At 40.0% G+C, this 12,059-nt stretch overlaps 1 protein-coding gene across 4 annotated transcripts in view; it reads right to left on the bottom strand.

Moving 5' to 3' along the window:
• Positions 1 to 12,059, bottom strand: part of vwc2l (von Willebrand factor C domain containing 2 like) — a 197,361-nt gene that overhangs the window by 63,516 nt on the left and 121,786 nt on the right. Inside the window, exons 1-3 of one of the 4 annotated variants that reach the window (XM_088083134.1) lie at positions 9,617 to 10,468; positions 8,252 to 8,756; positions 2,084 to 2,182 (exon numbers count right to left, since the gene is read on the bottom strand). In XM_088083134.1, coding sequence (XP_087939260.1) covers positions 2,084 to 2,182; positions 8,252 to 8,665 — 513 coding nt within the window. In that variant the 5' untranslated portion in view covers positions 8,666 to 8,756; positions 9,617 to 10,468. Of the gene's footprint in view, positions 1 to 2,083; positions 2,183 to 8,251; positions 8,757 to 9,616; positions 10,469 to 12,059 lie in introns of those variants that run through there. The other 3 variants (XM_088083136.1, XM_088083137.1, XM_088083138.1) reach the window with 3 other exon arrangements.

Below are 12,059 nucleotides of genomic sequence, written 5' to 3'. Positions count from 1 at the left end.
AGTATTTAAATAAGTTTATGGGGGGCTAATTTTGTAATGAGTGAGTAAGTGTTACAGTTGAGAGACAAATCTTCAGGGTTCTGGTAGAATAGTTTATCATGACAGAGGTGGACAATTTTTTACTTAAAAATCGCAATACCACAATCAAACAAAAAAACACTACTTCAAGTACAAATCCTTTAATTTTACTTAAAATTCCAGTATGTAGGGTTCAGAGACATCTCTTGACAGAAATGGGGTAAAATATTCATAACTGTGTTTTCATCAGCATATTATCACCATTTATTTTATACCTATTATCTGAATGACAAAACTACCATTTTGCAACATCTAAATATCAAGGTAGGGCTACTTTTTATAATTTATTTTGGGTATACAATCTTAATCTGAAATGCAACTGTTACAATTACAGCTGCCAGATAAATGCAATGAAGTAAAAAGTGCAATATTTCTCCCTGAAATGCAATGAAGCAGAAGTGAAATGTAGCATCAAATGGAAATACTAAGTACAAGTACCTAAAATGTCTACTTAAATACAATACTTGAGTGGATTCTTAGGTGTGTACAAAGAGTTTTGATTTCATTGATGCATTGTGGGTGTTAGAGTGACTGCTGTGCTGAGCTGCATGTCTGTAAAGAGAACTGTCTCAACAGTTCTAAAAAAGTGAATTTATTCAAAAGGAATGTGTGTTACCACTTATTTCGCAATTTGCCTTTTAAAAGAAATAATTTTTGACAAGTGTGTTAAAAATGTAATTCGAAAGAGAAACCTACTCAATGTAGCTATGAGACATTGCAGACTCCTTCAATGTATTCAGTGTTGCCTGGTGCTTTGAGTGCGTCCTTTTGTGTGAGGTCTACCGTGAAGAGGATCAGTCATGCCTTAGCCCAGACTCACAAAAGAAAATGGAGCACCAGCACCAAACTTAGACGTGCTGCCAGATGTTCAGGTGAAGAAAAGTCCCCTGTTGTCCCCGTCTTATTGGCTGGGTATTAGAGAGAATCGGCTGTCATGCTTTTCATTCCCACTCTGAGACAAATGGAGATGGGGCATGGAAGCAATGAATAGTCAAATAACCTTCAGCGGGGCAAATGGTAATGTAAAATACTTTGAGGCTGGACATCAGGGTCACAGGAATCTCACCCATGCGGTAAATAGAAGTGACGGGAATGAGTTGACAGTCAAACTGCATGCAGCTGTTGTCCAAGTCAAAGCAATATTTCACTGGTGGTCAGGGAGTACAGAGAGAGAGAGGAGGACTTGTGGATGAGGGGAGCTGGATGCTAAAAACACCCTTTATACGTGTACAGGGATTCTTTAAGAGCAACAAAGTTCAAACCAGAAAAAAAGTTTGAAAATTCTTTGTGGCCTAATTGTTTTCACTTAATAATTTCTACTAATTAGGGCCCTTGTTGCCTCTGGCAAATTGGATAGGAAAAGCAATTTGAGCAATCATTTTTTCCAGCTTTTATGGCTGTTATGTCTCATAGGTGTCAGTGCTTAAAAGCGGAGTCACTAATTACTGTCGTGTGTGTTGTGTAGGCAGCCGTGATTGTCTGTAGATGTGCTTTCACGGCACGTTTCCACAATGGCGGTGCATCGAGTTCTGCAAAGACTTTTGTTGTAATGAGAGAACAATTAAAAGTTATGAGAAACGGACAAATCACAAAAAAACAATAGCATTTTCTTTTATTTGTATGTATAGGCTAAATCTTTTTCTCTGAAAATAAAATTGCCTCAGTATTTAAGCCTTACTCATGCCTTAACTGCACTGCACTGGATAGATTAGCACCTGTCTCTAGGGGATTTAAAGAAAGGTGAGTGAAGTATTAAGGCTGCATGTTTTAGCAGTTAAATTTCTTGCAAATGAATCAATTAACATTACTTGCCTGTAAGAATTAAAGAAATTATTCAAGACAGTCTGACAGTTGAAATCTACCGTGTGTGCCTTTGTCACCAAAAATGCCCCCTTTTTCAACTCTGCATCCCTTCCCTAGCGGGATCGCAGGAAGCACGGACGGGATTGTTCACATTTGAGTTCACATCCCAGCCCTAGCCTGACGATCTGGGATCTGAACTCACCCTATATCTCCTGGTTCTTGATTGCAGCTGTGCTGGGGCCAGAGGGACGCCGGCAGCCATGCTGGGCAGACTGGTCCCTTCCTCATCTGATGGGGAACCCTGTAGGTGAAACACCTACTAAGGTTGAGTGGCATGACTCTCTCACAGGGCAACAAAACAAAAGAGTAGAAAATACACCCACTGGTAGTAAATCTGCACCTACAAAAAACTGCATTGTTTAAATTCTATTTTGTAATACCTCAGTGGATGAGTTGTTATTGGGAAATATACTTTAGATTTAATTGTCAGGTTGCTGATGCATGAGTTATACCAGCGTTATATTCAACAAATGACAGGCTGACATTGCACTGCAGTCAGCTGCTTTGTGTTGAATGAATGCCCAATACCACTTGCACCGAAAATTACTGCATACTCTCCTTACATGGAACTTAATGACTGATCTATTGCATGATGGGATTTTCAACAGAATGAAACTGGAGACATTAAAAAGTGTTGCCAAACTACGCCTACATCAATTCTTCATTCAGACTTAAACATCCAAGCATCCCAGAAGCTCAAAATTGACCTCATCTCTCCTTATCATGCTGTGATGCTGCACTTCTTCTCCATCATGTGCTACTGAATATAAATGCAAACGTCTGCACAATGCAAAGGAAATGCCAATGAGGCCCACACCAAAGGTTAACCTGTCGGCATCTCTAAACAGGGGTCTGTATACCAGAAACTGACGGCCTTTGATTTCCTCGAACACTGCAGGGTTCCCAGCTTTCATATTCTCACTGAGGAGACAGCCCTTCCACATGATGCGGACTAAGACATCAGAGTTACTTGTGTGGTCGAAGATAGGGGAAGCGGATCCTCAGAGATTTCCTCTCTCCTTATTTCTGTTGTGTAATTTCTACTGAGATGATCTATTAGAACAAATTCATGTGTTTTTTTCTCCCTCAATTGCAAATAAATGTCCTTCCCTCTCTGGGCCCCTCCAGTCAAGGTTAGCAAGAGGGTGAGCTGCACTATTGATGGACTTGATCTCACATCAAACTGCGAGGCTTATACACTCACAGCGGCCCTTGCAAAATCTGTGGGCTTGCATCCCAATGCAGGACTGAGCTTGATACTGTCTGACGTGCAAACACACCAATCAGTACAGATTAAGTACATAGGTTTTAAATGGGCTGATCCCACACACCCCTTATTAGCAGCAACACTATGTCACTGTCATGCTGATGTGCTAATGCATAATGCAAGGCCACAACAAACAATTATTTTCATCATCAGTTTTTATATTATCATTATTTTTTTGATTGGAAAAAAAAACATTGAACATAAATGTAAAAAAAAAAAAAAGACAATGCCTGGCCGTCTTCCAACTGTTTGTTTTGTCCAGTTAACAATACAAAACCCAAATGCATGCTATAAAAAATAATAACAATAACTAGTATTATAATTAGATAGTAAATCACAGAAAATAATAAATATCTTGACTCCTTGCATATCTATATTGTTTCACATTTAGCACTAGCATAATGTACCAGAGGCAGACACATCTTCTCTTCTGCTGTTCCCAAATGGTGGAACAAACTTCCAAACTCTGTGCGTTCTGCTGAGTCCCTTTCTACCTTTAAGAGACAATTGAAAACTCATTTGTTCCGAGAACACCTAGGCACTTAAACTGACTCTTCTCCGCTTTGCCCTTTGGGGTAAATTAAGTCAGAAGGTCCAAAACCCAGCACCTAATGATTATCTAGCACTGACAAAGTTGTGTGATGTTGTATGATTGTCATCATAAGTAGTGATACTGAGATTGTTGAATGAGATCACTACTGGTTATTACTTTGGTTTCAAAAAAAAAAAAAAAAAAATATATATATAATAAACGGGGGGTGGGGGGCTGTGCGGCACTTCTTCTGCCACTAGACGGCAATACCTGTGACCAATCACACCTGAAGCACTTTTTGCACTTACTAAGGGTTTTTTCCTTAAGTCTAAATTCTTGCTTGTGTTGTACGTCGCTTTGGATAAAAGCGTCTGCTAAATGAAATTGTAGAATTGTAGAATTGTAGACATGAAAAATGAAAAGCAACTGAAAAGCAACAAAGCGAGATTTTACATTAACAGCTGATAGACAATTCCTAGTGACTGTTTTTTCCCCTTCTTGTTTTTGATTTTGTCTGTTTTTGAATGGTGCATTTTCACAGATAAACTGTAGCTGAATGATTAATGCTAATGCTTCATTCAGATTCCCTGTCGATTCCTATAGGTATACCTTTTCTCTAGGGAGTCTAGATCTATGATTACTGGCATCTGACTCAACTCAAATATACAAATTTATCTGAAAGGATGTCTGTAAGCCAATCACATCAACTAAGGTGGACTGCAGTAGAGACACGCACCCTTATTTTTCTAACAAGAATGGCTGACAGTGAGGCATGAGGAAACACAAGGCATAATTTAATGTAATAATTATGTATATTATATTATAATTATAGTATTATAATTACATAATTTGTGTTTTAAAGTAAACATGAGATGTTATATTATTTACTTCATGTAATAAAGTAAACATGAGATGTTATATTACCTTTGCAAATCACTAATAGCTCAGTAATAGCTTTAGCCCAGGATTTTTTCATAATGATACAATCAGCTTATACTGAATCCTATCAATTATGTCCACAGAACATTAACCTCAGAAGGTTTTCAAAGCACCGTTTTCTGGAGGTAATTCAGAAATGGAGAATATTTTGAGTTGTAATCAAAAATACAATACAAAATATATATATGAAATGTGGTTAAAGCCTCATGTAATGATTAATATGAGTAAACATCTTTTTTTGTTTTAAAGAAAAGGTCTTTTAAAACCATTTATTGTCATTTTTACTATTAGGTGGTTCCTGCATTTAGATTGTCCGTCCACTGAAATGCACCGTAAAAAAACCCACATACAGTATCCTATAAAAAAAGGGGGGAAAGAAGATTAATTAACGATTTATAAGTGCATTTGGAGTGAAAATCCATCATTACAATATACATGTTTTGTGTGTTTGGAGCATAATTGGGTTCTGAATGAGTAAATGCACTGTGTAACAACAAATTACAAAGCATTCTGTTGAAGCTTTGCAAAGCAGGTAGACTGCAATGAGATTGTCAATAAAAACTGTTTGGGTAAATGTCCACTTCAAATTATGTTTGTATCCAACTATTCTGCACAAGTGATATCAGTTTGTAAACAAGCATAATCAGTGTTTTCCTTCAACGAGGGCAACCCATGCTACTAAAAGTCTGTCTTCACATTTTACTTAGTGAAGCATAGTTATTGTATTTCCCTGACTTTAAAGCTGCAATAATCATATTTGTGTATTAATAATGGGTCCACAACTATGTGTATCATTAAAGGGGTTGCTTGAGGTGACACATGCACAGACAATAGGCAGCAGATTCCTCCAGCTCTATGGAATTTCACCATCAAATGATTTTGGCTTTATCACCAAAACCATATGTTTTGGTATGCAGACTAACATCACCTCAGGCCACATCAGACAGCAGTCTATAACGGAAAAGCTCTGTTGTATCAACTGCACATTACCTGTGCAACACCAAACAGCAGACACAGTTTGCAGCTAGCTAGTGAACATAGTGGAGCACTTAGCATATAAAGAATAAGATATTTCTCCAGTTGTTGGTAAAGACCAAAAACAAAGCTAGAAGAGACTTCCATTCATCAGGTGGCATGGAACATGACATGAAGTTAATGCTAATGTTGTTCTGTGTTTGCTGGAATTAGTTAATAGGAAGAAGTTTGCAAATATGCCATAACGACTTCACAACCAGTCCTCCAACCCATACGACCACATAGGTCGTATGTTCCTTCCCTTTAATATGACCCACAGAGGCTTTTTTCTAAAATTGCCACCCACCAGTGGACGACATTTGGGGTTGCAGTTTTAAACATGGGGTTAACATTGTGAAAAAGTCACAGTTTCACCAAAACTATGTTGTTAGGTTAAGAATAAAGATCATGGTTTGGCTTCAAATATGTTTGTTACCACAGAGATCTAAGATGAGATATCTCCCATGACATACATCATGTACATCATGTGGCATACAATGTAACATTCTTTAAATAAGTCAATGTGACTTTTGGTTTTTCACAGGAAACTAACAGTGGTCTTCTAGGTAAGATCCTGTGTTAGCATGATCTGTCCACCTCCCTGTCCTCTCACTGTAATTGGACTTTGTCACACTTTATAATACATCACCTGACTTCCTCCTTTGATCCCATCATAAATACTTTACCCACTAAAGGTCATAACCTAACAATGAATATGTCACCGCTGTGTTTACAACTTGGTCCGCTGCCTCTGCATGGCCAAATACATGCATATGGACACATTGTTGTGTCTGATAATTTGAGTAAATCTTAAAAAAAAAAAATATACAAAAAAATTTTAAAAAAGGGAAAAACAGGCAGAGGGCAGAGAATGCTAGTTAATGTCCAAGATGTTTTAAAAGGCTTTGAGTATTCATTTTGTGCTGGAGTGCTATTCATTTCGAGTTTGCTGCACAAAATAGATGATTGAAAAGTGCTCTTCTTCTCTCCTTTCTACACCTGATTGAGATAATCCATTAGTCGCAGAGCTGCTGTTAGTTTGTTGGTGGCTGATGGTAAAAAGAAAAAATGTAGCCACAGAAATCAGTTTCTGAATATATGTGGTTGGCTTTAGAAAAATCCCACACTGAATAATAGAGAGGACACTGGCCATGTCACCATACTGTACACAAGTTTGCTGTCTAATTCAATGGGCTCGCTGTGTGTGTCCTCGGCCTCTAACATTATGTCAGAAGCCATGTCATATGTATAAAAATGTGAAGGAGTCTTCAACCTAATCATCATCCTTAAATACTTGCAATTCAAATCAGTGGATCCGAAACATAAGTCAGGTTTCAGTTGGAGGTTTTAAGCATTTGGCTGACACAGCTAAAATGGACAGACTAATCCTAACTGGTTACTGATGTATTTGCACATGATAAAATGCCTTTATTAGCAATAGAGCTTTAACGTTGTTTAGCCGCATTGTCATATTATATTTCAATCACTTACAGCCTCAATCCACTTGTGAGGAATTTGAATGAGGAAGTTTCCTCATGGGCAGCAACAGTTTAAACACAGACTGCAGTTGTCATTCTAATAGTGTTATTTCTAATAAAGCAGTACTGTCATGCTCTATAACAACTGCTGAGACACTAGTCAAATGGGTAGAAACAGTGCTCCCTTCGCAGGAGACACAGGGATACTGAATCTGCCAACAATGACTCAGTGTCCACAAATCAAAGCATTTAAATATCCTTATAGCATCTGTCAGTGTGGTAATGCTGGGTGAATGTTCACTTGATGGGGCAGGGAGGAGGGGGGGATGACATCACTCTGGGAAGCAGCCATCTTTGTGCCCTTGGCCAATAAACACATTTTCATGATACTTTTACAGTCTGCCAAGAAGAAGATATAAACTCACATTAACAGGAAGCCTCACTAACCCAAACCCTAACAACTGCCACTATAGCTCAAGCTCTTGTTGGGCTTTATTTGAATTTTAAAAAACATAAATATCAGAGTTGATTGCTGTCAACAAGTTGCAAGACCAAAAAGGGTGTTAATATTCCTCCTCTCCGGAGACAGTGGCTGCTATCAAAATGACATTGTGACATTAGATTTTGTCTAGTCTAGTTAGGGGTGTTCATGCTATTGTAAAAAAAACTTCACAACAACTGAATAGCCCAGACAGATTGCCATGTAAGATGGTTGCTTTAGTGGCATACAGACTTTGACTGAATCGACCTGGCAAGATGGAACCAACTCTTGGGCATCAGTTGGGCACTATAACCCCTTAAGAAGCTTATAGTGGATTAACTGTTTTATACTGCAAGACATAGATCAAAGGGGATGACATTAATTAGACTGGACAGAGCATCTTTAAAAATTCATAAATGCTCCTGCTCTTGTGTTAGACAGAAGCATATTGGAAGTGCTGATGGCGACTTATGTCAAGAATTAAGCCAGTTATTACAAAATCACGCATCTGAAACAACTTTTTTCGATGTGAAAATGTAAGAAATATACTGAAGCTGTTGTTTTAATAAAAAGAAAACATCTCAGAAGTCAGATCTTACCTTGAATTCTTCCAGTATTTTGTATGTTTTCCCCCGATATTCACAAAAGTTTTTAACCTCCTTGCACTCGGGGCAGCATCCATTGTGCTCCACTTTGGTGCACTTGGGGTGCAGTTTAGGGCACTCGGGCTGGTCGCACACAGGCCCGTCCTCCGTGCACACGCACGGACAGTTCGAGTGTCCCGGGTAGAATCGCTCCCCGAGTTTGTAAACGAAGCCACTGTCGTCCACGCATCCTTTCCCCCGGTAGTCATCGAAGACAATGTTTTCACTGGCGGTCCGCTCCGCCTCGTCTGCGGTGTAATCCTCGGGGTTACCCACTGAGGCCGGAGACACGGCGCGCAGGGCCAGAAGGAGGACGAAGGCAGCCGACAGCAGAGGGCCCATCCTTCGCCGCGGCATCGATATCCACATTCAACAAGATTCCGTGGATGTCATCCCTAGGCTCCCGGTATCCTCTCCGGATCTGTCCTGCGCTTCATTATCAGCATCATGAGGAAATACACTGCAGTGGAGAGAAATAAGAGATGAGATGATGGATGATGATTCCACTGCTGCTGTTTTGCACATCCTCATAATGCTTGCATTGCATATACTTTTAATTACTGCTCAGGCCTGTGTTTATATTGTACTGCTGCAAACAGTTTTCATTATAGGGATCATTTAAGGTTTCTTTAATTAAAATGTTATCATCTGGCCGAGACAAATGACTCTCCAGTGCAGCGCACTCAACAGGCTAATGCCATTATTCCTGAAGGGAAAAAACAATGTTGACATAAGAAGCGTTAGTCTATAGCCTCGGTGCGCTCGTGTGGAGGTGCGGGTTGGCGGGGGGCGGGGGGCTCAGATTCAAATGATTCCCTTCGTGCAAAATCTCAGCAATGGGTAGACGTCCAACTATAGAGAAAAAGGTCAAAACATCCACTATCTGAAGTAGGTGGAGTGGGCTCCTCACAATATCTGCACATTAAATAAAAATTAACCTATGTGCTATCTTTGTATACATTCAAACTCTATGAGAGCGACCAGAGACAACAGGTTGGTCTATTTTCTTTGAAGCCAATCATTATACAAATTACACTTCCGACTCTCTGACATTAACACATTCTTACTAAGCCATACATGTAACATGCAAATGTCCCGAATCAAAAATGCGCAATGATTTAACCCCAAATGCATCCCTCACTCGGAAGGGGAAAACCACAGAGCAGAATCTAGACAGTTAAGCAATACATAGCTAAAAAATAAATACCCCCTTTGGCTTGAAACCGTTTGATTTCTGAGTGAAGCGTGTCTTGACAGGTCAATTGAAATGCCAGTGACAACAGGGATGTATTTATATATTACACGACAGGGCAAACTCACCGCGTTGAAATAGCCTGATATCCACTTAGTGCGAAGCCCAACAGATAGAGGGGCTAGAGCAGATTAAAGATAGTCGCCCTAGCCTATTGGAAACTTCACTTTATCCACAGGGTAAATGCACCAGACTCCACGAGACACTATAATCCTCCCTCCCGGTTGTGATGATGGGTTTAAAAGCAATTAAACACCAGCCTTTTGGAGAAATGGTTCCCCCTTTCCAGTGGAAATAAAACGATATCCGAGTAAAAGTAGGTCTGCTTCATGATTTTCCTCGTCGGACTCACCTTTTTTTGGAGACAAACAGTTAGAGGCATGCGGTACGGAGAGAGAGAGAGAGAGAGACCGAGAAAACAGCGAGAAAATCCTGTGTAGCGTTCCCTGAGAATCAATTCAATATTTCCCAACGACGCAGGTGAATGTTAGAAAGCTGCAGTCAGTCTTGTTGCATGTGTGTGTACATCCAGCGGTTGCATGAAAAATAAGATTCCAGAAGGGCAGAAGTTAGAGTATGGGAAATGAAAGCGAACGGGATCGAAGCCAGTCATTGTTTGATTTTCGGTTTTCGGCGGAGGTCGCATTCATCGTCAGGAGGCGAGACTGAGGAGGGAGCGCTCCGACTTTCAGCACCTTGGAGAGCGACTGTCTCCTGCGTCCTGCACTGAGCAGAGCAGAGCAGAGCAGAACAGAGCGCCCCCGTCCCCCTTCCGTCACCCACAGACACAACAACAGCTCACATCCCACGATCCGGGGACACCGACTGCATTTCTCCAACTGCTCCTGCAGGAGTTAAACGCCTAAATCAAGTCAAATGACGAAATAAGTGGCTAGTAGTCACAGATGTCCCCATACGAGCAGCTGGAGGTATGTGCGTGAGTGCCTTTTTGTGTCTGTAAACGCCTGTGTTTGTGTTATAATGCGCCTGTGCATGTGCGTGCGCGCGCGCCTGAGTGTCTTCACACATGACCCGCAGCATGTTTCCCTGAGTCACTCATTATCTGCAGCACAGCATACAGAAACCCATTTGTATTCTACGGTATAACGCAAAAAAGGGAGTCTGACTTGTCAGCCCCCTACAACAACAACAACAACAACAACAACAACAACAGGAAAATACAGTAAGGCTTTGCAGAGCAGCATCCACTTTGTTTTACAGATGGTAGCCCGTAGGGGCCACTGCCTGACTACATTCAGTCTGAGCACATACTGACTGAGACCCAAAAGACCAGCACTTTATTAGGTATTCCCACAAGGAACCAGACGCATCTTTTCAACCTCAACCTTATGGCCTGCCTTGTTCAAATATGTGTTTATGGCCTTTATCTGGGTAAGGATTAAGAGCTGATATTCTATAGCTTTTTTACTTGAAACACCTGTCAGTCCCCAAGGCAGCTCGGTCAAAAAAACTCACCTCTACAAAATATTTTAAATTATAAAGTTACATCTGTGGCATACTTGACCCACTGTGAAAGGTTAAATCCAACGGACACAGCCCAATTAAAAAATGCATTCAGTGAATTCTGGATAATTTACTGCACTATTTTGTACCTGACTGAAACACCTTAAAAATATTTATATGGTTTTATACTGAGTCATATAAACATGGATGCATACTGCACTTGTCTACTAGGCACAGGCCCCTAAGTGTCAGTGGCCCACCAGGCCTTAACCAACAAAATGTTAGTCAAATAAACAAATACAGACCAAGCAGCAACCTCAGAGGCTGAAAAATGAAGCCAGTACTTAAGTGCCAGAAACTGCAGTTCACTGACTGGCCAATTGAGGCTGGTACCAAAACAGAGTAAATCTCCATAGACTCCCATGTTAAAATGTCCAACTTCACAACAGAAATAGACATGTTTTCAGCCTACTACAAAAAACAGTTTTGGTCTCTTTAGCCAATTTTCATGATAACTTTACTGAAAGCAATTTTTTTATATAACTCAGTCATTAGCATTTTAAGTTTCAAAGTTACGCATATTTAAGGACAGAATTGCTTCAGTGACAGTCTGTCTGTGAGTTGTCACCACAGTTTGTGAGTCAGATTCACCCTTCGCACCTCCATAGCTCCAATCTCATCCAAACGTGGTCTGTTCTGACTCCAAAAAAACCCCAAGATGGCGATGGTTGAAATGCAAAACTCAAGGCCGCCTAACCCAAAAACCAATGTATGATATAATGGTAACTCTTCGCTTATTTATACAGTCTATGGTACTGAAAAAAAGAGACAAAAAACAAACACAGACATGAAAAGGAAGGAAGGAACTGCAAAGTGAGACAAAATAGCTATAAAAAATGGGTTAAAACAACCAAAAAAAGACACATAATAACCACAAAGAGACACAAAACCACAAAAACATGATTACAATTACAATGAGATGCAAACAATAAAAGAGGCAAAAACATCACAATGTCTGTACATCTTGCTCCTATGTAGGAGAAGTGC

This window comes from Plectropomus leopardus, chromosome 10, assembly GCF_026936395.1.
Source record: "Plectropomus leopardus strain MGB_pleo_1.0 chromosome 10, ASM2693639v1, whole genome shotgun sequence".
Lineage (NCBI taxonomy): Eukaryota > Metazoa > Chordata > Actinopteri > Perciformes > Serranidae > Plectropomus > Plectropomus leopardus.
This window is presented reverse-complemented; position numbering and strand designations above follow the sequence as displayed.